Genomic DNA, 19,744 nt, shown 5'->3' on the forward strand with positions numbered 1-19,744 from the left:
CCATACATGAGGAATTTGCCGCAGGTACACACACTCCCCATCATGCCACCTGCTATCGCACGACCGTCTGCTGCATATCGTGCGCCGGAGCTGTATGGTAGTACGCCGCTGCAGCGCCGCTCGTGGGATGATGGATACCTGCGGCGGGCGAAGGGTCGCGGGATGCGTCGCTATTGGGGCTGATCAGTCACAGCTTCGAGCTGGAGAGCGCAAGACAGCCTACCGAAACGGGTTCAACGGAGCTGGCACTGGGTTGTATGCAGTATCGGGCCCACTGGGGGTGGGATCGAACGCGACCCCTGCCTCCGCATTCGCCGGGCTGCTATAAGTTCCACGTGTAGCGAATTGCCCTATGCGATAGCGATGCAAAATGACGGAGCTGCAAAGGTTAGCGGACGGATGGTGAGAAATGGATTGGTCGAACGCACGAGTATATTAGCTTGCCCAGGGACGTCGCGCTACAAAAAGTTAGCACTCGCTGCTGACCGATTGTGAGAAAAGGACACTCGGCCTCCACGTACAGCACCACGATGATGAAGATGAATCCCAGAGCACTGGCCCGGGCCCCGGCGGCGGTGCCCACAATCTGCAGAATCAGGACCACCGCCCATACCAAGGTGAGGATCGAGTTGAACGTGACGACGACTGTCGGGCTCAGACGTTTGCGCGCCAACAGGATGATCTCGGTGAGGTCGAAAATGATGGTCAACGCGCACAGAGCAATGTACACCGCCGCTACTCCGCTATGAGGGGACCCCTGTTAGTGCTGGTTGGACACGTCGGCAAATCTTGTACCAAGTGAGACTTTACTTGAAGGCCCTGTATGCTGGCTTGCTAATGCGGCCCACGCCGTAGCTGTCCGCATAGTCTTCCTGGTAGTCCCTGACCACGGCCAGAGAGAACGTGAAGAGGACCAGGAGGATGGTGACAAAAATGAGCTGAACGATCCAAAACGGAATCAGGACACGCTTGAGCCACATCTGACTGGCCATGATTGTGAATCTCTGTGACGTTCTTGTAGGGTATCCTGGCGCTGGTAGCTCCGACCTGCTGGGTCGTATTCCAGATAGCGTGGTGTGCTATCCGATTGCCTGGCGAACGCAAACCGCGACGGCAGGGAAGTGTTGTTGTGTTGGGAATGACTCCGAGTTGATGAGAAATTGCAAGCCCTACCTTTTGACAGGAGCAGACAGGCCAATCTGGTCTTTATGGTTTGCTGAAATTCATACAGAGGATTCAGCAAAGTTGTGGTGGCTTGAAGGATTTGGGCTGAGCAAATCTCAAAAACTGCGACAAAGCGGCAGCGTCGACGAATGCGGTCTAGCGAGTTCCTAATTTAGCGGCTACTCCACAATGTTGCCTTGTACAAGCGCCGCGAGAGTGCAGCAAACGACCAGCGAGAGAGGGAGCCGTCTCCAGCGACCTCGAGGTGAAAATTGTGACTGCCATGCGTGAGGACTTCGCACCGGCGCTTCTACATGGTCGCCGTCAGCGTTTCACCGCATGCACTTGCCGATGTACGATTGTGGCGCGGCAAACCCACCACCGCGAGGTTCCAAAGCCATGACTTTGATGACCTCAGTCAAGAGCAGGGCGTAAGCGCACTTATTGCTTCGTTGCAGTCGATGGCTCAGCCTCTTGGCCAAGAACAACCTTGGGCCGAAACCCTTAGAGCGGTATGGACTAGAGCGCAAAGGCTTGGCACCAGCAAGAAGGACCAGACTGATGATCTGGATCGACAGTGGCTGTGAAGAGGGCTCCGGAGGCGGAGACATGGTTGTCTGCTCTACGGCATCATCCACTTTTGGGGCCGGCCTCAGGCGCTATAGCGTTCGAAGACGCTCCTCTTGTGCTTTGCGCTCTTCCGCACGTTTGCGCGCGACTGCAACCCTTTCCTCACGCAGGCAGGTAAAGATCTAAATTTCATTAGATTTCAACATGACAAAGTTGTCTCAAATCTGAACACGTACCCAAAACCACATAGCAATCTCGAAAAAGCCGAAGGTGAACACCAAGCTGTTTTGGAGAGGCTCGCCGATGCCTACTTTGGCAGCTGACCCGGAGCCGAACAGGCCGTCTTCTTTGAACAGGTATACGTATCCGGTCAAGCCGAAGAGAAAGGTCAAGCGAACGGGGACATTGGACAACCAGTACTCCAGAGCCGCGTTCTCGTTCATGTTGGCTGCTGTGATGTCTGCAACTCCCAGAAGCGTCAGCAGGACTGCGACGAACGCGGTAGCTTCGCTTGGTTTGTTCAGAGACGCGGCATGATTCTGCATTCATTAGTTGGATGCAGTGATCATGATGTTGTTCTGAAGACCTACTATTCTCATGGACTCTCCCAGAATGAAAACTACATTTTGGTCTGCGAGAATCCTTGGTGCTGTGAGGAAGAAGTATGCCGCTGTGATATGGAACAGCGAAATAGTCCGAATGAGTGTATATGGCGAGAAGAGCCCCATCTTGTCTTGTCGTGTGGTTGCGTTTGATAGTGTCTCGTGCCGAATGTAGAGCAGGGAAAGTGCAATGTTGCCGTTGCGGTTCGCGCCAAGACCGGTCCGGAGATCCCGAATCACGTACTTTCCAACCTCACGCGATCTTCGTGTACGACGACGTCGTGCGACGTCGAAAAAACCCATTTATCGGAACTTGCTTACTTGTTCAATAATGGCGCCTCGGGACAAGAAAACCAATGGGCCATCGCCACAAGTTCTGAGAGTCGTAGAAGAGTCGAAATCCAACAACAAAACTTTGCTTCAATTGATCGTCATTCTGGCAATAGTAATATATGGTAATTCATCAGGGTCTACTTTGCTCATTGTCCTTTAGCGCTGAGGTCAAGTAGGATATCTCGCATTCGATCCCGATATACTAAGACAATACCTCCCGACATTTTCAAGCAGCCCTTCGCGCCCACGCTTGACTGGAGCAAGAAAGATTCTCTCCGAGAATCCGCTCATTGACGGGCACAATGATCTGTTGATACGCCTCCGCGCTGAATACGGTGAGTCTCAAAACCATTTGATACTCTTCTGAGACAACGTGCCCACTGACACATCCCAGCCAACGAAATCTACCACAACGACTTCGCCAAACTCTTCGAAAACGGAGGCCTCCCAGGCGAGATCGACATCCCCCGAGCCACAACCGGCCAGCTTGGCGGAGCATTCTGGTCCGCATTCCTTCCCTGTCCAAAAGACGGCTTCGACTTCAGCGACGCAAATTACGCGCCATACGTCAAAGCCACTCTCGAACAAATCGACCTCTTCAATCGCCTCGCAGAAAAGTATCCGAAATATTTCACTTCATCCAAGAACGCCGCAGAAGCTGAGAAGAATTTCAAGAATGGAAGATGGATTTCTCCGCTTGCGATTGAAGGTCTACATCAGATTGGAAACAGTCTTGCGACTTTGCGGCTGTATCATGCGTTGGGTGTGAGATATGCGACTTTGACGTGGAATTGCCATAATCGCTACGCGGACGCTGCAGCAGTTTCTGTAAATGGCACTTTTGGGCGGGCGAAGCCGTATTGGGGTGGCGTCAGTGCCGATGGACGAGAATTGATCAAGGAGATGAATCGGTTGGGCATGCTCGTCGATCTCAGTCACGTCTCGGAGAATACCATGCGAGATGTTCTCGGCGGCAATCCTGAATGGGAAGGAAGTATCGCACCGCCGATCTTCAGCCATTCGAGTGCGTACTCGATTTGTCCTCACCCGAGAAATGTTCCAGACGAGATTTTGGATTTGGTGAAGAAGCGGAATTCTTTGGTTATGGTGAACTTCAATCCGGATTTCATCTCGTGTAAGGATGTTGGGGCTGAAAACGGGTTGCCGGAATTTGTCAACAGTACAAATACGATTGAGCAGGTCGCCCGGCATGTCATGTATATCGGGGAGAGGGTTGGATACGACCATGTTGGTCTCGGCTCGGATTTTGATGGTATTGAAAGCACGCCAAGGGGTTTGGAGGATGTGTCAAAAGTCCCAGATCTTATCGACATTTTACTAAGCAAAGGAGTCAGCGAGAAGGATGCAGCGAAAATCGCAGGCAGGAACCTGCTGAGGGTGTGGCATGAAGCGGATCGAGTGGCTGCAAAGCTACAGAAGGAGATCAATCCTGTAGAAGACGATCTGAGCAGAAAGAACAGTGTGGCTGTGGGAGTAGATGAGAACGAGCCCGTTGAATTGTAGACTACATGAGGCTCGACTTCTGATGATGATTATGTTACAATCCGCATTTGTGCCATCTCAGACATTTGTTTTTGAAGCTTCAGCTGATGCCGCAGTGCTCTCGGTCGCTCTGCTTCTCCGCTTTCTGCTCAAGTCATCCATCCGTTGCCTCACCATGGTTGCCTCGATCCAGAGCCATCGAGGCACGACGGTCTCGACCGGTCTACGTCTCCGCTAACCTACTTCTCCGCATTCTTACCCATCTCTGCACCCGTTGCCTTCTCACCAGTACCTCCATCCGTAGTGATCAAAGCCGCACCATGGGAAGGCACAGCCCCCGAGTTCGATCCCAGAACAGCAAGGGGCGAGATGTCCAACTCCACGAGCTTCTCCCTAAACTTCTGAACCTCAGAGTCCTTCTTACGCTTCTCCGCTTCGAGGTCTTGAATCTTCTTCTGATGCTCCGCCACATGCCTCATCAACAGATTGTTGGCATTGTTGAGTTGAAAATTGAGGCGTTGAGCATCGACAACACGTTTCTGATTTTCAGCAGAATTGTCGGCTTGAATTTTCCACTTTTTATCCGCCTCGTCGATCTTCTTTTTGCACGAATCTTGCATTTGCTGCATGATCTGCTTGTATCTCCTCTTGTCGTTTTTGGCGTCTTGTTCCTGGAGTGTAGAGTTTTGCTGCAACTTATGAATTTCGGCTTGGAGTTTGCGCTTTTCATTGCATACTTCGATATAGGTGTTGTCGAGGTCCTGTCTCTGGGTCTGCTCGGAGTTGGTCTCGGCTTTTGAATGGATGAGCTGCTTTTTGAGGTTCTCTACGATAGACTTCTCCCTATCAAGCTCTTTCTGCTTGGCTTTGAGGTCTTCCTGGCAGTCCTTGAATTTCTGTTGCGCCTTTGGATTGCCTTGCTTAGCGTTTTCCTTGGCCTCGGCCTTGAGTTCCCTGACTTCCTCTTTGTAGGCGGCCTTGATTTCGCGTAGCTCATCGATTGTCTCGTCAAGCTTCTCCGATTTGTCCTGCAACTTGCGCGACAGGTTCTTCTCGGCAGTGGCGTACTTCGAGCTCACCCGCTTCTCAAAAGAAGCGTTCTTGTTCTTGAGCTTGGTCTCATAGGCCTGCTGTACTTCGGACCTGATCTCCTTGGCAATTTCATCCTGCAATTCTTTCTGTCTTGCCGCCTTGACCTTCTTGTTGGCCTGTCTAGAAATTTGCTTTTGCTCCAGTGCTATACGAGCGGCCCTCTCCTCATCTCTGCTGGCTTCGAGGGACTCATTCTCTTCTCTGGCTTCTGTCAACTGAGCCTTGAGTTCTGCGATCTGTGCGTCTTTCCTCGAAATGATCTCGTTACCCCTTGCTTTGACCTCCTCGATCGTCTCTGGCTGGTTCACATTTCCTTTCGTCTCCTTTGCTGCCGCTCCCGCTGAAGCTACCTCATCTGCTCTGGACTTCTTCGCAACAGCAGATCCCACCTCGCTCTCCGCCGGCCTCTTCGTGCCTTGCTGCTTGCTTCCTGGCGGATGAACTTGGTTCTCGGCAGCAGGCTTTGCCTTCGACGCGTTGTGCTCCTTGAAACCAATCACATCAGAGCCATCCTGATTGCCTTGTCCGCCAGTATCGGAAATGCTGACGACCGAACGTGCTCTCGAACCATGGACCGCGGGTGATGCTGCAGCAGTGGTGGCGACACCCGAGCCTTGTTCGACGTCTGGCTCCATACTCGGGCTTGTGTGAGCAGTGGAATGATGGGGTGTTTTGGGCATGCTGTCGGAAAGTTGCTGATGTTGTTGTGAAAGTCGCAAGCCAGCAGCAAGGCTTAGGCGGAAGGGATTTTGAAGTGAGCTGCCGAGACTGACAGTCTTATGCTCACTTATCTTGCTGTGGGCTTGCGGCGGCGAAGCGAGGTCTCCGACGATGAGATCGTGTTCAAGCACCTGATTGCCAGGCGGAACAGCAGAGAACCTTTGGCTTTCTTCGGAACGGAGATGCTGTCCAGGGATTGCGCACTCCAAGATTTGGGGGTTGGCCGGCCTCGTGAGCTTGGAAGCCTATACTTCTTGAGAAGAGAGGGCGACGACGGATGGAGTCCTATGGGTTCGGGTGATGAAGGTGGCAGGTCAATGTTGAGTGGCAGGTCAGGTTAGCAGAAAGGGATGAAGCAAGTGGAGTGGAAATCGAGGGTCTGAAAACTTGAGCATGAATGAGCAAAGAAACTAAACCGCACGTGAAAGATTAGTTTTCAACTGATGCCTACTTATCTCTGAAGCATTCACATGCCAATGTTGCCATAGGCACATGCTCGACATTCGCGGGTCAGTGCCTTACCCAACGACCAGTTCGTGCTCGTTGATGATATGGGTAGATGACACGACTTGATCTGCCCTCCGAATGCAGAGCTCGACAAAAGAGGACGAGAAGCTGCAAGCCTTCCGTTGTCCCCACTCAAGGCAATACTCGCTCCTTCAACGCACAACGGTATGGATCCGTACTCGGGCTCGAGTGATAAGCAAAGACCGCAATCTCTATGCAAGGAGAGTCGTACTTGCAGCCAGATCTCTCAGTAGGCTCCGAGGCACATTTTGGGCTGTTGTCAAGCTCATGAGTCGGGCGCGTCCATCTCGACCGAGAATAGTCTGCGTTCTGGGAGCCATCCTAAGGTATTCTGGCCAGCCTCGCATTCTCCTCGTTGAGACGCTTGATCAAGCTTGCCTGCTCGTCGGCGACCTCTCGCTCGTTCTCCGCACGCCGCTTGTAGGTAGCGAGCCGTGTTTGGGCATCCTGTAGCTCGAGAGCCTGACTCTTCGACCTCTGCTCGGACTCCCGCAAGGCTTTGTCGCGCTCGGCGACCGTCATTCTCAGCTTCTCCACCGTGTTCTTCTCTTTTGCGATGTCGTTCTGGTAACCTTGTACCAAGTAGATGGAGCGCTGCGCTTGAGCTTCCAGGGCACTTCTAGTGTAATCATCGGCGGACGCGACCATGGCGAGCTCAAAATGCGCGACTTGGTCTTGAAGGATAGCTCTTGAGGTCTCAAGTTCCTCGCCCAATGCCTTCAGCCGCGCGACTTCTAGCTCTGCAGCTTCGGCTCGAAGGCGCTGCTCCTGAACGGCCTTGGTGCCGAAATTGATGAGAGACTCCTGAAACTTGGCATATTCCTCTGTGGCGGCTTGCTCTCTTGTCCTCACTTCGACCTCTGTTTTGCGTTCGGCTGGTGGGACAGACGTTTGATTCCCAAGCTGTTGGCGCAACTTGCGTATCTCCTTGTCATCCTCATCAGCCCGCCTACGCAGCCTTTCGATTTCTCGCTCGTCGACCTTGGATCTATCCGCGGCTTTTTGAAGCTCGTCCTGATTGCGCCTCTGGAGGTTGTTCAGCTTGGTAATCTCGTGCCTCTGTCGTTCGTCCTTGGCTTCGAGCTCAGCGACGGTTCCGACCTCTGCATGTCTTTGTCGATAAGGATGGTGGCGGTGATCATCACGCAGGCCGCCTTGTTTCGGTCGCCGGGGATGGGGTGGGGCCATGGTGCTGCTACCACGTTCAAATCTGCGATCTGTGTTTGCCGCCGAGCGCAAAATTACTCTAAGCTAGGAAGATGTGTTGTAAGAGAAGTTGTGAAGGCTGCGGAGGGGTTTGCGAGCGAAGACGGCAAACGGACACCGCGTGACCCTTGCTGGAATTCCGGATAGCTGCATGACGCTAGGCCGAGTGAATAAAGCTGCAAGCGCAACGCAGCAGGTACCCGTCACTTCGTGGCTATTCCACGCTCATTCCATGCCATTTCATGGCATTCCCTCACAGGCCACGAGACCTCCAGACTCACACTCACTTTCCGCCGAGTCTAATACCCATCATGAAGTCGCAATGCAGCGCGGCCGAGCAGGCTTCCTGGCACACAACAGGTGGTTCTCTATTCTCTATTCTTTTGCAGTATCATCTTTCACGGCACCTTCTCGACTTCTTCTAACAATTCTTCCACATTGAATGTCTCATCTCCTCCACTGAACTGCTCCATCAGCTTCCCTCTCTTCTCCTTGCTCTCCTGCGCGACCGCACTGTGCGACTCAAATCCGTAGAACTTTTGCAGGTTCATCAGCAAGAATTTGCCCTCGTCGACACTGACGCCTCTGTTCTCCATCACGCGACCTTCTAGCAGAGCCAGTCCATTCGTATCAAGCAAATCCAAATGATGTGTGATTGTGGTATGTGGCTGCGCAAATTCCCCTCGCAACTTGAACTCAGCAAGATGTGTGAAGAGCACTGTTGCTGTTGTCTCGGTGGGGAATGTCCATTGGAGGAAGTGGATCTCTGCACCCTGCTCTGCTCGTGGAAGGGGGAGAATAAATTGTGGGTGTTTCTTTGCCGTCTTCGCAATCCGCTTATATGTTTCCGCCTCCATCACCGCACACAGGGATTGCGGATCTCTGACATGCCGTAATCGCCATATTGTCTCGATCTCTTTGTGGGGAAGCTTTGCAGTCTTGTCGACATCGATGAAGGATGCTAACGTTTTGACAGGGCTGTCGCTCTTCGGCACTTTCTGTATCGCAGGGTCGACTAGAGGCTTCGGCGGAGGAGGAGGCTGGTATGGGATACTTGAGTCGGTATTCTGTGGTGTGGGAGGTTCCTGAGCGGAGAGTGGAGCATTAATGCCGGGTACCAGGCTTTCTTTGCGCAATTTCTGGATGCGTTCCTGGTAGACTTGCTTCAGGTCCTCAACATCGTCTACGCCCCTCTCTTTCGCCTTTTGCCGCAGCTTGTCGCGGTATCGTTCTTGGATTTTGTCGTTCAGAGGCGGATGAAGAGCGAAGTATCGCACATCGTGGACCTGTGCCCATCGCCGTTGGCATAGGCGTGTCTGCGATTGCGCAGCTGCACGCCGGAACAGCAATGTGGATGGTTTCATCTTCAACAATAGCAGTCCATGATGACGATCGAGCAGACCAGGAGAGCTTCAAGATGAGTTGCGACACGTGATCGGCGATGACCAGACCGGAAAGCCGATTATTCTCGGCGAGATTGGCTTTGCCAGGTGCTTCTTGCCATTACTGCTCGGCCGATCTCCTTTGAGCTACAGTCTCAAGCGGTGTGTAGCGAGCCAGGCCACTGCGAAAGCCTCTGCAACATGTCGACGAAGGTCAACGAGTGTTGCGACCGTCCGGAGTGTTCGCTGAGAGATCGGAGTGAGATAATACACATGCCAGCGGCCCGGCTACGGACGGCACGAGAGTGGGCGTGCCTCGGCATGTGGTATCGATTGCACAGCTGCACGTCTCAGGCTATATGTGCAATGGCGGGTCGGACGCCTGCATAGATTCAATGCTGATGCCATTTCCTGCTCCGTTCTCCATCGACACGATACCACAAGCACAATGCCTTCCAAGTCTACGTATCAGGACATCGACATACCCGATGTAGGCCTGTGGGACTTTTTGTTTGAACGCAAGGACCGCGACTTTCCTGATGACAAAGGTCCGTCAGCCTGACCTCTTGGTGCAAGATTGGACTGACCAATATACAAGTGATCTATGTTGATCCTGCCACTACCCGCTCATACACCTATGCCCAAACGAAGCAGACCGCTATTGATTTTGGCAAAGGACTAAAGGGATTATGGGATTTTCAGAAAGGCGACGTCTTGGCCCTGTACACCCCAAACTGCATAGACACACCGGCAGTAACATGGGGCGCTCACTGGGCTGGTGCGATCGTGTCTCCGGCGAACCCAGGCTATACAGTCGACGAGCTAGCATATCAGCTCAAGGATAGCGGAGCCAAAGGACTGATCACACAACTTGCCCAGCTAGACCAAGCAAAAGCCGCAGCGAAGAAAGTTGGCATACCTGAAGATCGCATCGCACTGATAGGTGATGAGAAAGATCCGGCAGGCAGAGTAAAGCATTTCTCGAGCGTTCGCAACATTTCCGGGACCCAGAGGTATCGACGAGCCAAGGTTGATGCCGACAAGGACCTAGCATTCCTGGTCTACTCGAGTGGAACCACAGGACTGCCAAAGGGCGTGATGCTGTCTCATCGTAACATTGTCGCCAACACGCTCCAAGTCACGGCTGGAGAACAGCCTCTGTCGTGGAGACCAGCCAAGGGAAGACCAGAAGGCGATGCTATTCTCGCCTTCCTTCCATTTTTCCACATTTACGGACTTACATGTCTGATACACCAATGCTTCTATCGAGGGTTCAAGTGTGTCGTTCTGCCGAAATTTGACATTGAAGCATGGTGTCGCATCGTGCAAGACCACAAGATCACAATGTCTTACGTGGTTCCGCCGGTGGTCCTGTTACTCACGAAGCATCCGATCGTCGACAAGTACAATCTCTCCTCTCTGCGCATGATGAACAGTGGTGCAGCACCTCTCACCCGGGAGCTGGTAGACGCTACCTACAAGCGGATCGGCGTTCCCATCAAGCAAGGATACGGTCTTTCAGAGACTTCGCCCACAACTCACACACAACCCTGGGATAGTTGGCAGAGCGCGATGGGCAGCGTAGGCACATTACTGCCCAATATGACTGCGAAGTACATGTCGCCAGAGGAGAAAGAAGTGCCTCAAGGACAGGTTGGAGAACTGTGGTTATCCGGCCCAAACATCTTCAAGGGCTATCTCAACAATGTCGAAGGAACGAAAAATGCCCTCACAGAGGACGGATACTTCAAGACCGGAGACGTAGGGTATCAAGACCAGAACGGAAATTTCTACATCACAGATCGAGTCAAGGAGTTGATCAAATATAAAGGATTTCAGGTACCGCCTGCTGAGCTTGAAGGCTATCTGGTTGCACACGACAAGATCGACGATGTCGCCGTGCTGGGTGTCTTCAAAGAGGAGCAGGCAACGGAAGTACCAGTAGCATATGTGGTGCTGAAGCAAGGCGTCGATGCAAGTCCTGCTGTGGAGAAGGAAATTGTGGATTGGCTTAATGCGAAGGTGGCCAACCATAAGAAGTTGCGGGGTGGTGTAAAATTCACGAACGAGATTCCAAAGAGTGTGAGTGGGAAGATTTTGAGGCGGATGCTGAAGGTCAAGTATCAAGAAGAGGAGGCGAAGGCGGCTGGGAGGGCGAAGTTGTGAGCTGGCTGCTCTTGGCAGTACATTCAGAAACCCGTTCATTGATTGTCTTCCAGACAACTCTCTAAAGCGCACTTCTGCCCGAGGCGTAGTCAGGCAGCATGGAGCTCTCTCCAGTCCAGAGACCGAGAAGAATGACTGGGGGGAGGTCACTGCCAGTACCGGCCCCATTGTTCAGTTGTCAATAAGTGATGATAATGCACCTTCACATGCCGGAAATGCATCTGACAAGTCTGTTCCTGAAGACAGTCGCCGCACTACTCAACATCTGATTTGTGCCCAGCCTCCAGAGTTTCGAGCATAACATCACTTCAAACCCAGTCCTTCGCTCAAGGACCAACTACCCGACTCCGCCACCCACACTCAACATGGCACGCAAAACCAAGACGCCTCTGGAGCGAATCCGCGCCAATGCAGCTAAAACACGCGCCGCACTGATCGTCAACAAAGACAGTGCCTGGCATCAATTCGACCAGCAGGACGTGAACAGCGGCGCCAAACGACTGAAAGTCGCTAAGAAGCGCAACACTTCAGATGGAGCGAAGCATACAACACCAATCGCGAACGTCAATGGCATCGAGCAGGAAGCTGTTGGCTCCGATCGTGAGACGTCTCCAGACAACTCCGAGTTTCCAGCCTCGTGGGCTCCGGCAGGTGGCCATTGGTTCAGAGACAATGATACGGCACCTACAAAATCTCTAGGTATTGCGCGTATTCCTGGCTGGAGAGTCGAGAAATTCGCGAGAGCTGTGGGAGAATTGCTGCTAGAACTGGAAATCGAGGATGATTTCACAGTTCGGATCAAGACCGCTGAGAACGAGGGAGTGGAGAGGTCCACGGATATATTTGTTGAGTTTGAGAGTGCTGAGAGGGCGGAAGAAGTGAAGAAGATTATCGATGGGAAGAGGCTTGATGGGAGGGTATTGTCGGTGGATTTTGGTGGGGTCTAGCCTGTCAAGTCCAGGTCCTTTTCCAAACCAGCCAGACGTGCATTACCTGGTGCCATGGCCAGCGTGCATATTTCAAAGACAGACCGCCCAGAATGTTACCAATACTTACTTACCGTAACAACTATCTGCTCTCTCCGACGTCGTGAAATTTTTTGTGCTATTATGTATTCATCTCCTCACCTAAGACACGTCTGACAATAACCAGAGGCAGGCAGATTTGTTCCTTGTATCTCCGTTGCTGGGGGATTTGCAGAGCCATTGCGTATCGAGACGGCGTCGAAGATTCCCGGCTCTGGGAGGTGGAAGCAGTAAGTCGTCCTTATGTATCTCTGCCGATCGATCAGATTGAATGGCGCTACATTACCCCCTTTGCCAGGTGATAGAGTCGGCATGATTCTCGAAAGCAGACTTGTTATTGTCCTCCGTTGCAGTTCGACTGAATACAACACGTGCCCCTCGTCGAAGCCAATCGGAGCCTGATGACGCGATCTGCCGACGCTAAAAGTTTCACATTCACATCAACATGGCGAGAAGCACTGCTCTTCTGTGGTGACTCCATATTCTCACCTCTTTCTCAGTGAACGCAAGATGGTACTTCAAGCGATCCGGTACCAACCTGGGAGTCTGCAAATCCTCAATCAGCTCAAGCTGCCACATCAAGAAGAATACGACGAGATCAAAACTGCCGAAGATGGATGGCATGCGATTAAAGATATGCGAACTCGTGGAGCCCCGGCCATAGCGATCGTTGCAGCTTTGGCGCTTGCTGTGGAGCTCACGAGTTCCACACTCTCGAGCAATGCTGAGGAAGTGGCGGCTTTCATTGTCGAGAAGCTGGACTATCTGGTCACGAGTAGGCCGACTGCTGTTAATCTTGCTGATGCTGCAGGAAAGCTGAGAAAGATCGTGTCATCTGCGGCGAAGGAGAGCGGTGCAGATGGCGCGTCCGTTTCCAAGGCTTACTGTGACGCTGCAGCACAAATGCTGGTTGCTGACGTCTCCGACAACGAAGGTATCGGCAAGCATGGAGCTGAATGGATCACAAAGGCAGCTGGTGGAGGCCAAGTGAGCGTCGTGACACACTGCAACACTGGGTATGTAACAAGGTTCAACGTGCGATCTTCTGGCTGATAGTTTGGGCAGCTCTCTTGCAACTGCAGGCTACGGGACCGCACTCGGGGTAATTCGTTCTCTTCACGCCAATGGGTCGCTGAAGCACGCCTTCTGCACAGAGACTCGGCCGTACAACCAGGGATCGCGCTTGACAGCATTCGAGCTGGTGCATGACAACATTCCCGCCACTCTCATCACCGATTCCATGGCGTCAGCTTTACTGCGTCTGAAAGGTCGCGAGCAACGCATCGCAGCTATAGTCGTTGGGGCAGACCGTGTTGCAGCTAATGGTGATACTGCGAACAAGATCGGCACATATCAGCTTGCGATCACAGCCAAGTACCACGGGGTCAAGTTTCTGGTCGCTGCTCCACGAACGACTATTGATCTTAGCACAAAATCAGGCGCCGATATTGTGATCGAAGAGCGACCCGGAAAAGAGATGACGTTTGTGAAGGGGCCAAGGTTCGATGAGGTGGACCTTGACCTTAGGCAAGTCGAGACCGTGAGCATTGCAGCCAAGGGTATCGATGTGTGGAACCCATCATTCGATGTGACGCCCGCAGAGCTGATCGATGGTATTATCACGGAAGTCGGTGTCGTAGAGAAGGATGCATCGGGAAAGTTTGATCTGACATTGGCCATGGAGGCTCACCACGAGGGAGTGAAGCCAACGACGGTTGGCGGGCTGTAGGCAGAGCAGCGATGGCTCAGGTTCTTCTTCTCCAAGAAGGGCCGGGACGATTCGTGCCCTCTGAGTGCTTGCCAGTAGATACAGACGTGCGCCGAATTTCCGTGGACCAACTCCAGGCAGCATGCGCAGCATTCGTGCCACTCTGAGCAGCTGCATCATGTCTGGCCTCTCTCGTCCAGAATTCATTTTCAAGTCCTAGGCCTGGAGTGTTCATGCTTCCAACGCCAGCCCATGCTTTGCCTGCTGGTGCTTCATGCTGAAGACGATGCTGGCTGGTCTTTCGTATCTGAGTCCTGCTGCTTTTTTGCCTGCTCGACTGCTCGTTGATTTTGCTCCGCCTGCTCAAGCAGCGCTTCGATTTTTGCCTCCATCGCGCTGAGCTGATTCTCGAGTGCGGTGGCTGTCCTCTCGCCTTTGGCTAGCTCCTGAAACGCCTGCACCACTGTCAGCTCCCTGGACCGTCTTCCATCGCGCTCCTCGACACACCTTGGCCAGATCTGCCTCATCCGCGCCGTGGCTACCATTTGCTGTTGCTTCAAGCTTCTCGGCCATCGTTGCCCAAAATCGCGCTCGTGTTCGCCCAGAAACGCGTTACTGATGCAGCGGCGTTAGAGCAGGACGGTCGGCACAATACAGCTCCGACTGGGCCGCTCCTGCGTACAGTTGACGTCTTGATATGATAAGCAAGGCCGCTTTGTTCGCCGGTGCCTACGAGTCCCCGAGTAGACTATAGGAGATCAAGAGGAATAGAAATATCCATCGCAGACTACTCTCCAGGTCATACAGTTCGTTACAGTGACGCTCACCCACATGGCGACCAGGACTAGGAACCTAAACGTGGGAGCCAATGATCGCGTCGCGGCCTCAGCTTACACAGCCTGTCACGCCATCAGCGACCACACTTCGTCAATTCCACAGCATAACGAGGACCCACACGGTCGCCAGATTCGACGACCTCGTCCTTTTGCTCAGCGCTTGGCTGCGACGTTCAATGATAGAGCATACGATGTCGAGACTTTCGCAAGAGAATCCTCAAAAGAAGAGACAGTCTTATACCTGGCCTACGGGAGCAACCTAGCATATGAGAAGTTCCAGGATCCTAAGTCAGGCCGGGGGATCAAGCCACTGGCACAGATCAACGTACAAGTGCCGTCTCTTCGGATGACATTTGATTTACCCGGAATACCATATACCGAACCATGTTTTGCGAACAGCGCTCTAAGCGTCGAGAAGGACGATGATACACAAGTAGGACAAGATGCAGAAGAGACGGCTTTGTTGGGTGGTCGTAGTCGTCGGCAAGACTACAGGAAGGACAGATGGCACAAAGGATTGATGGGCGTGGTCTATGAGGTGACTGCTGCGGATTATGCACACATCATTGCCACAGAAGGAGGTGGAGCTTCATACAGGGACATTCTCGTAGACTGTTATCCATTGGAGAGCGAAGACCCACGAGCCACTGTCCCGCAACATCCATCCACGACGCCCTTCAAGGCCCACACTCTGTTCGCCCCTGCCGTACCTGACGGTGAGAAGCCGCCGAAGAATGGAGGTCGCATACAACGCCCAGATCAAAGCTATGCCCAAGCTTCAGCGCGTTACCTGAAGCTCATAACAGATGGAGCTGCGGAATGCGAGATGCCGTATGAGTATCAAGAGTACCTGCACTCATTACACCCATTCACAATCACGACTGTGCGGCAAAGGATGGGCCAAGTGCTGCTGGCAGCTACGTTTGTGCCATTAGTTCTCTTCCTCTTCACAATTAGCAAGCTGTTTGCAGATAATCATGGCGTGCTGCCCAACTGGTTCAAAGCGCTGTTGGGCGCGATTTTCAACGCCACCTGGGTGAGCTACGACTACTTCTTCAAGCCCATCTTTGGTGAAGGTGAGAGGACGATTGGCGATGATGGACCTGATGGAGAATCTAGAGAAGCCAGGAGGACTTTGAAAGCTGCGACACTGGAGATTGATGTCGAGAAGGCGGCGGCCGGTAGCAATGGATAAATTCAATCAAAGGCAAGATGTTGCTGCTACGTGTCGTGCATCACAGAGCGTTGCGCGGATTGCAAAACTTCACGTCGAATCCCGTCCGTTGTGCGTGCTCGTCGCGCGTCTCCGAGCGCGGTACTCTCCTTCTACCATCATATCGGCAGATCAAATCGATCTGAAAGATCTGCACTGTCTGAGAGGGAATGTATTGAGAGCAAGCTTGACGCGTCTGCAGCCGTTCTTGCCCCGTTCTGCTCAGCTGAATCAGGCAGGCACGCTTCCCTAACTAACCTCTCGATCCACACAACTTCATTGGTTCTGCACTTCAGTCACCATGGCGGACAAACTGCGGTGTGTCAGCACCAAGAAGTCAATCAACGTGTCGCAAGATTACGAGACCAGTCCGGCGCCCGTCGTCGACGCGCAGCGACCAGTCCGCACCAGCAGCGACAAGAGCAACGCCAGCCTCATCTTTTCGCAGACTCGAAGTGCGACCTCGCAGACGGAGGCAACAACGACATCCGCGATGAAGGGCCCGAAATTGAAAGCCCCGTCAGCGAAGCAGGGCAGTGCACTTCAGGCACTGAAGGCACGACGCAGTCTCAGCGCCACGCAAGAGGCAGACAACAACGACTCCGCGGAGCAACCTGTGCAGGAGAAAGCAATCGGCAGTGCAGATCCTGCTTCGAAGCCTGTTATCACCGACGACCCAGTCAACAAACAAGGGCAGCGGCAGTCTCTCCGGTTGCTACAAAAGGATGAGGGCTCGGAGCTTCGCCCAGCTGGATCCAGCCACGACGGGGAGCCGCGAGAGCAAGAAGTTGCGGAGCAAAGTGAGAAACAGCAGAAGTCCTCCAACGTCTTACAGCCCGGCTCTACGCAAGACAATGCCATAGACCTCTCGGACGACAATGAGTCAAGCCCTCCACCCGAGCCGAGCCCAGTGGTACAACAAGCGCCGCCGGTCCCTAAAGCTGCACCTCCGAAGACTCCGGCGGTCAAGTCCAGCCCGCCGAATGCTGCGGAATGGAACAACGCTGGTGATGCAGAATTGTTCGGTATGGCGGAGCGCTCCACACGAAAAGCCAATATCATCAACTTCAGCAAATCTGGTCCTCGTAATCAAGGCGTCTCAAAGCACAGAACACCCAGACCACGGGGCGCCAAGGGGGCTCCAAGCAGTCGTCACGGTCGCTCGTCTGGATCTCCCCTGAAGAAGCGATATCTGAAGAAGGAGAAAGAATCCGCGACTGAAACGGGCACTCAGCATTGTGCCGGAGCTGCACAGCCCAAGTCCAGTAACGTGGCAGAAAATCTCAGCCAGGCGATGAGAGAACTCTACGACAAGCCTTCAAAGTATACGGAGCCAATGGTCGTTGACTCCAAGGAACTTCAGCGAGCTGCCGTACCTGTTCAGGCGGCAGGTGGTCCATCGAAGTCGCAGGTTTCTATAAAAGCGAGCAAACCAAGTCCACCCATACCCACAACTGTAGTAGCCAATAGTCTCCCGCAGGATGATCATGACTACGAAGGAGATACTCTGATCGACTACAATGCCCCTGGTGACAAGGTCGCGTTTCCCATACATACCATCGGAAAGCTGGTGCCGGCCGTGATTGCGGACGGCGCAGCTCCAGTCGAGGCTGCGGAGAAGCCCAGATTGAAGGGATCTGCGCCCGCTGTGATCGCGGACGTCGCAGCGCCAGTCGAAGCTGCAGAGAAGCCCAGATTGAAGCGATCTGCGCCAGCTGCCGCGGAGCCGCCCAAACGAGCAAAGAAGCAGATCAAGCCCGCTGATCTCGGAATAGTCGAGGAGCCTCCACGTACTCTGGCTGTAGGCACAGCGCTTGTGCCACGAGGCGACGATCGGAAGCAGACTCATGCGAGGAGACTGGTCGGTAGACCAATCAGGAATGTATCCCAAGGCTCACAAACAGTGGACTTGAATGGTAGTCCAGTTCCACAAGGTATGGAAATGCAGAATAATACGGAAGCTGTGTTGGATTTCTACTCGCGGCAGACTCTAGGAGAAAGCGGCGAACCGACGGGGCGAGGACATGACACACCTGGTGTTGACGATGCCGTTGACTATAGTGGCGATGGAAATGCGTATACCGCACCACTATCGCATCACCCAGAGAGACCACACCTTATGTCGAGCAACACGAAAGCGGTTCCCGCCTCGCCTCGAGCGGAATCTACGGCGCTTACCAGTTTCAAAGCATCGCCGACATTATCCAGGAAGATGCTTGAGAAGCGAGACAGCATTGGAGGTCTCCACGATCCATTCACGAAGACTAAAGTACAAGAAGAAGACCCAGTTGTCAGTCATATGACCACTCTGGAGGGCGTTCTGAGTCGTCATCCGTATCAGAATCTCACCAGGCAGCCGCGAGATACTATCGTAGCTCCCAGCTTGCCTGATGCCGAAGATGATGATGCCGGCTCCAACACGGAGAGAGAAGATGAAGCCGACGTTCCCTCTGTGCAGATGCCCAAAGTCGAGGCTTCACTCAACAGAAAGACTGCAGGAACGAGATTTTCTGCTACCACAGCTCATGTTGAGCCATTGCCGGCGAGTCTTATGCCATCTATGCCCCTGCCTCCCCGTCCACCGCGGAAGAAGCTGCTTGAGCCGGCGAAGGCTGCAACGCCGTTCCTCGGTCGCTCACTTGCTCGAGAGCTTGACCGGCAGATTCATGATTTCGGAGGCAGTGCGTCGGCCGTCGCTGAAGAAGAGCAGAGCCTGGGAGCGACTCTGGTAGCGCACGAGGATGCCATGAGCGAGCGGTTTGGGCGAACTCGCAAGATCTCGAGACCTCCAGCTGCCTTGTCAAGAGCCACCACGAGGGAGCCGCAGGGATCGAACGACGCAGAAGAGTGGGCTCTGACTCTGAAACCACGACAGTTGAGCTTGGTCAATCAAATGGTCGAATGTGTACAGCAGCTTACGCAGTACATGTTTGACCAGGAGCGAGGGACCGAGGAAATGCTTGAAGAGTATCACCGCCGTAACTTGTACTTGATCGAGCAGGAAGAAAAGCAGCAGGTCAAGAAGTACCACCAGATGCAGAGAGATTTGGTCCTGCGCAAGAAGGACAAGCTGGACGAAGCAGAGGTATACCATCGCAACCTCGTGAGAAGATTCGAGGAGTTCGAACGAGAGGCGAGCCGGTATGAGAGGCGTAAGGCTGGATGGGAGGCCGTGAATGAGGAAATCGAGGCATTCATCATGGATCATTCGTGAAGGGTGACGTCGAAGCTTTGCGACGAAGGAATGGCAGCGGACCGGTGATCTTGGAGGCTCATGTCGGTGTAAATCATGCAGAACATCGCTCAGTCGCTACGCATTAGCTAGTTCTAGTGTACAAAGTGTGATCTCGTCGAACTTTCCCAGGTTGTTACCAGTGAATTGGATGTCATGGATATGCCAATCCGAGCCGAGACCAGCACTAAGTAGTCGGAAGTTGCTACCACTTCGAATGTCATCGTATGCCGTCCCCAAAATCCCATCGTCTCGAAGGCTTGATAGGTCTAAGAGGAAGTGATAGGTACCCAATGCCCGTGGACGGTTGAGTCTGTGCAGAAACCGCACCATGTTGCACAGCAGCGGCGGGGGACCGTCCGGCCGCACACATTCAGTGTCTGACGGATTAGAGCACCGCTTATACATGATTATAGCGTGCTGACCGGCTGTCAGCGGCCGGGCGAGCATTCACTATTGTGGGA

General features: G+C 53.3%; 12 protein-coding genes across 12 annotated transcripts; 6 read left to right on the plus strand and 6 right to left on the minus strand.

Annotated features, from left to right (window-relative positions):
- Positions 1–52: 52 nt before the first annotated feature.
- On the minus strand, positions 53–992 carry CKM354_001279600 (uncharacterized protein; the record flags this gene model as incomplete). Its single annotated transcript, XM_044808321.1, has 5 exons — positions 53–170; positions 224–379; positions 429–458; positions 522–743; positions 811–992. The coding sequence occupies 5 exons, from the start codon at positions 990–992 to the stop codon at positions 53–55; spliced, it is 708 nt and encodes a 235-aa protein (XP_044664256.1).
- Positions 993–1,823: 831 nt separating this feature from the next.
- On the minus strand, positions 1,824–2,462 carry CKM354_001279700 (uncharacterized protein; the record flags this gene model as incomplete). The annotated part of the gene is made up of 3 exons (XM_044808322.1): positions 1,824–1,916; positions 1,971–2,273; positions 2,325–2,462. 3 exons carry the CDS (start codon positions 2,460–2,462, stop codon positions 1,824–1,826), a joined length of 534 nt encoding a protein of 177 aa, XP_044664257.1.
- A 205-nt stretch (positions 2,463–2,667) lies between these two features.
- Positions 2,668–4,193, plus strand: CKM354_001279800 (uncharacterized protein; the record flags this gene model as incomplete). Its single annotated transcript, XM_044808323.1, has 3 exons — positions 2,668–2,791; positions 2,846–3,004; positions 3,064–4,193. The coding sequence occupies 3 exons, from the start codon at positions 2,668–2,670 to the stop codon at positions 4,191–4,193; spliced, it is 1,413 nt and encodes a 470-aa protein (XP_044664258.1).
- Positions 4,194–4,411: 218 nt separating this feature from the next.
- CKM354_001279900 (uncharacterized protein) lies at positions 4,412–5,899 on the minus strand (the record flags this gene model as incomplete). The annotated part of the gene is made up of 1 exon (XM_044808324.1): positions 4,412–5,899. One exon carries the CDS (start codon positions 5,897–5,899, stop codon positions 4,412–4,414), a length of 1,488 nt encoding a protein of 495 aa, XP_044664259.1.
- A 934-nt stretch (positions 5,900–6,833) lies between these two features.
- CKM354_001280000 (uncharacterized protein) lies at positions 6,834–7,700 on the minus strand (the record flags this gene model as incomplete). Its single annotated transcript, XM_044808325.1, has 1 exon — positions 6,834–7,700. The coding sequence occupies one exon, from the start codon at positions 7,698–7,700 to the stop codon at positions 6,834–6,836; it is 867 nt and encodes a 288-aa protein (XP_044664260.1).
- A 416-nt stretch (positions 7,701–8,116) lies between these two features.
- Positions 8,117–9,082, minus strand: CKM354_001280100 (uncharacterized protein; the record flags this gene model as incomplete). The annotated part of the gene is made up of 1 exon (XM_044808326.1): positions 8,117–9,082. The coding sequence occupies one exon, from the start codon at positions 9,080–9,082 to the stop codon at positions 8,117–8,119; it is 966 nt and encodes a 321-aa protein (XP_044664261.1).
- A 466-nt stretch (positions 9,083–9,548) lies between these two features.
- Positions 9,549–11,266, plus strand: CKM354_001280200 (uncharacterized protein; the record flags this gene model as incomplete). The annotated part of the gene is made up of 2 exons (XM_044808327.1): positions 9,549–9,648; positions 9,699–11,266. 2 exons carry the CDS (start codon positions 9,549–9,551, stop codon positions 11,264–11,266), a joined length of 1,668 nt encoding a protein of 555 aa, XP_044664262.1.
- Positions 11,267–11,631: 365 nt separating this feature from the next.
- Positions 11,632–12,213, plus strand: CKM354_001280300 (uncharacterized protein; the record flags this gene model as incomplete). The annotated part of the gene is made up of 1 exon (XM_044808328.1): positions 11,632–12,213. One exon carries the CDS (start codon positions 11,632–11,634, stop codon positions 12,211–12,213), a length of 582 nt encoding a protein of 193 aa, XP_044664263.1.
- A 588-nt stretch (positions 12,214–12,801) lies between these two features.
- Positions 12,802–14,020, plus strand: CKM354_001280400 (S-methyl-5-thioribose-1-phosphate isomerase MRI1; the record flags this gene model as incomplete). Its single annotated transcript, XM_044808329.1, has 2 exons — positions 12,802–13,307; positions 13,357–14,020. 2 exons carry the CDS (start codon positions 12,802–12,804, stop codon positions 14,018–14,020), a joined length of 1,170 nt encoding a protein of 389 aa, XP_044664264.1.
- A 251-nt stretch (positions 14,021–14,271) lies between these two features.
- Positions 14,272–14,572, minus strand: CKM354_001280500 (uncharacterized protein; the record flags this gene model as incomplete). The annotated part of the gene is made up of 2 exons (XM_044808330.1): positions 14,272–14,454; positions 14,507–14,572. 2 exons carry the CDS (start codon positions 14,570–14,572, stop codon positions 14,272–14,274), a joined length of 249 nt encoding a protein of 82 aa, XP_044664265.1.
- Positions 14,573–14,830: 258 nt separating this feature from the next.
- CKM354_001280600 (uncharacterized protein) lies at positions 14,831–16,030 on the plus strand (the record flags this gene model as incomplete). The annotated part of the gene is made up of 1 exon (XM_044808331.1): positions 14,831–16,030. One exon carries the CDS (start codon positions 14,831–14,833, stop codon positions 16,028–16,030), a length of 1,200 nt encoding a protein of 399 aa, XP_044664266.1.
- Positions 16,031–16,349: 319 nt separating this feature from the next.
- On the plus strand, positions 16,350–19,262 carry CKM354_001280700 (uncharacterized protein; the record flags this gene model as incomplete). Its single annotated transcript, XM_044808332.1, has 1 exon — positions 16,350–19,262. One exon carries the CDS (start codon positions 16,350–16,352, stop codon positions 19,260–19,262), a length of 2,913 nt encoding a protein of 970 aa, XP_044664267.1.
- Between the last annotated feature and the right edge of the window lie 482 nt (positions 19,263–19,744).

Source organism: Cercospora kikuchii (genome assembly GCF_019650295.1).
Source record: "Cercospora kikuchii DNA, contig_00009, whole genome shotgun sequence".
Lineage (NCBI taxonomy): Eukaryota > Fungi > Ascomycota > Dothideomycetes > Mycosphaerellales > Mycosphaerellaceae > Cercospora > Cercospora kikuchii.